This window comes from Egretta garzetta, unplaced genomic scaffold (assembly GCF_000687185.1).
Source record: "Egretta garzetta isolate BGI_Z169 unplaced genomic scaffold, ASM68718v1 scaffold432, whole genome shotgun sequence".
Taxonomy (NCBI): domain Eukaryota; kingdom Metazoa; phylum Chordata; class Aves; order Pelecaniformes; family Ardeidae; genus Egretta; species Egretta garzetta.
The window spans coordinates 64334-66947 of NW_009258794.1; the positions used below are offsets into that span (position 1 = coordinate 64334).

Genomic DNA, 2614 nt, shown 5'->3' on the forward strand with positions numbered 1-2614 from the left:
AGAGGGGGAGGAGAACCTCCCTCGCCCTGCTGGCCACATTCCTCTTGATGCACCCCAGGATACCATTGGCCTTCTTGGCACCAAGGGCACCCTGCTGGCTCATGGTCAGCTTGTTGTCCACCAGGACCCCCAGGTCCCTCTGGGCAGAGCTGCTTCCCAGCAGGTCAGCCCCCAGCCTGTACTGAGTTGACTGATCAAGTTCTGGATACTCTGGCTCCCTACTTGCATTGTAGTTTTGCTTTGCAGTGAAAACCCTCTTACGCATCACATTCTGTGCCGTGGATAACACACAGCTATCTCATTCATTTGTGGCTGGTAGAACTCCACAGGTGCAATCACCCTTCAATTAAAACATTTTGGGACCAAATTTCCTAATTTATGTTAAAGTAAATCATATTGCTTCCTCCAATCCATTATTTAGGGAATACGAGAATGTGTTTTCCTAAGTTTCTGCAGTGCTGTTGGCACCGTCGGGCTGGTAGTCCATGCAGAATGGAAGGTTCTACCAAAAGAACATTTAAACTTAAATGATCCTTTACCTGGTACAGCTATGGAAAGAAAAAATATAATTTATCTGCTAAATAACTGCAGCTGAATTGGCTGGGATCTTTTTTTTTTATGCTGCATAGCACCTCATGTGTCGTTCATTCTGCTCTTCCATCTGTGGCCAGGTTTTGCTCCATGTTTCTTCCCTGGAGTGCCAAGGAGAGGAAGTATTTTTAAGACAGTGTTTAGTGGCTCGAAATATCCTTACGTGGATTTTATTTTCCCCATTAACCAGGGAGGTGCTAGCTCCTTCCTTGAAGCCAGTCCATCTCCTACCTGACTTGGAGCACTGGTGGTCACTGTAGACCCAATGTTGGAGTTGCACTCAAATCCTTACATGTCCTCCCATCTCCTAAGCACATCCTGTGAAAGCTTGGTTTCTCTGAGGTGTTGGTACTTTGCTGAATGTTGGCAACTCACGGGGTTAAAGAATGGAAAGGTGCTTCTGTCAGAATATGGAATTTGGGACGGTGTGGTTGAAAACGGGCTGCTCCTCTGTCCTGTTCCTTCAGAGCTGCGTTAGGGCAGTTTTGCTTCAATCAATGACTTCAATTTTGTGATGCTTTTTTAATACAGCTTTGCTTATTTGATAAAAATACACTGAATGTCAAAGGGTTGTGCTAGAATACCAGGGTTTCTAAAAGAAGTAGCCTGTGCTAAAAATGTTCTCCCTCAAAATAGTCATTGGAAGGTCTGCCGGGTGCGCCAAGACTATTTAGTATTTGGCATCTGAATTGCATATTGTTGTTACAGTATCCATGTGATCGAACGTCGTGCTCTTCCGGAATTCTTCAATGGAAAAAACAAGTCCAAGACTCCAGAAATGTAAGTAAAGCGTGTGAACATAGACGGTGAGAGTTCAGCAAGGCAAAGGAGCTTCCAGTTTCATGAATTGGCAATGGGACGAGGGGCAGCGGCCTCAAGTTGTGCCAGGGCAGGGTGAGGTTGGGCATGGGGAACAATTCCTTCCCCTTGGGGCTGTCAGGCGCTGGAAGGGGCTGCCCAGGGAAGGGGTCGAGTCCCCAGCCCGGGGGGGATTTAACAGCCGGGCAGAGGCGGTGCTGAGGGCCAGGGTTTGGGGGTGGGATGGCAGGGGTAGGGGAGCGGTTGGGCTGGGGGAGCTGAAAGGGCTTTGCCCACCCAAACCATTCTGGGATTCTATGAATCCTGTGGTGGCTTCAGCTATGTGTGTGTTAAGCAGATGTTGTCTGGGGGGGATGAAGGAAGGAAAAGAGCATCCGTAAAACCTCCTCTTGTAAATTGATAATGCCTGTGCGTTACTGTACTAGAGGTAAAAGTTTAAATATCAAAGTAATAGTCAATAGTGGTTATCCAGGAAACAGAAAACTCATTTCTCCCAAGTGATATTGGAACAAATTCTTGAACTTTTTTACGTGGTATGAGACATGATCATCTTCCAAAGACATCTGAAAAATTTCATGATACTGTAGAAACTTAATAATCCTCCTTCTTTTCCTCTCTCTCCTCATGTTGTGCTATATTTTTGAGACTCGGGAGTTTTGTGTGTAAGCACTGATCACCGAGTTTGTTGTAGGACTCTGTGTCAGGCTGTCGAATGGATTTTGCACAGTTATCTGTTGATTTTACGCTTCCCTGAGCAGCTGATGGGTAATTCTGAAAGAGCAGGTGAGGGCTGGAAAATGAATCTTCACAGGCCCTGGGATGTAGCTCTGGTTTCAAATATTAGCTAGGCTGATTTAAATCAGAGAGCTGGAGTTGTGCACTGCAAAACACTTTTTCTTCTATAGCTGCTCCAAACCCTCTAGTGACATTTTAATTCTGGACATGCCTGTTAAATCTAGGCGGGGTTCATAGAATCACAGAATGGTTTGGGTGGGAAGGGACCCCCAGAGGTCACCCAGCCCAACCCCCCTGCAGGAGCAGGGACACCTTGAACCACATCAGGTTGCTCACAGCCCCGGCCAACCTGGCCTGGAATGGTCCCAGGGATGGGGCCTCCACCCCCTCTCGGGGCAACCCCTGCCAGGGTTTCACCACCCTCACTGGAAAGAATTTCTTCCTTAGATCCAGTCTAAACCTCCCCTGC

At 47.2% G+C, this 2614-nt stretch overlaps 1 protein-coding gene across 2 annotated transcripts in view; it reads left to right on the plus strand.

The window, feature by feature from the left end:
- The window catches only part of LOC104135905 (SWI/SNF complex subunit SMARCC1), a 49499-nt gene that overhangs the window by 32221 nt on the left and 14664 nt on the right, over positions 1-2614 (plus strand). For both annotated transcript variants that reach the window (XM_009649600.2, XM_035889308.1), the window contains one exon: positions 1300-1371. In XM_009649600.2, the coding sequence (XP_009647895.2) occupies positions 1300-1371 (72 nt within the window). The remainder of the gene's footprint in view (positions 1-1299; positions 1372-2614) is intronic.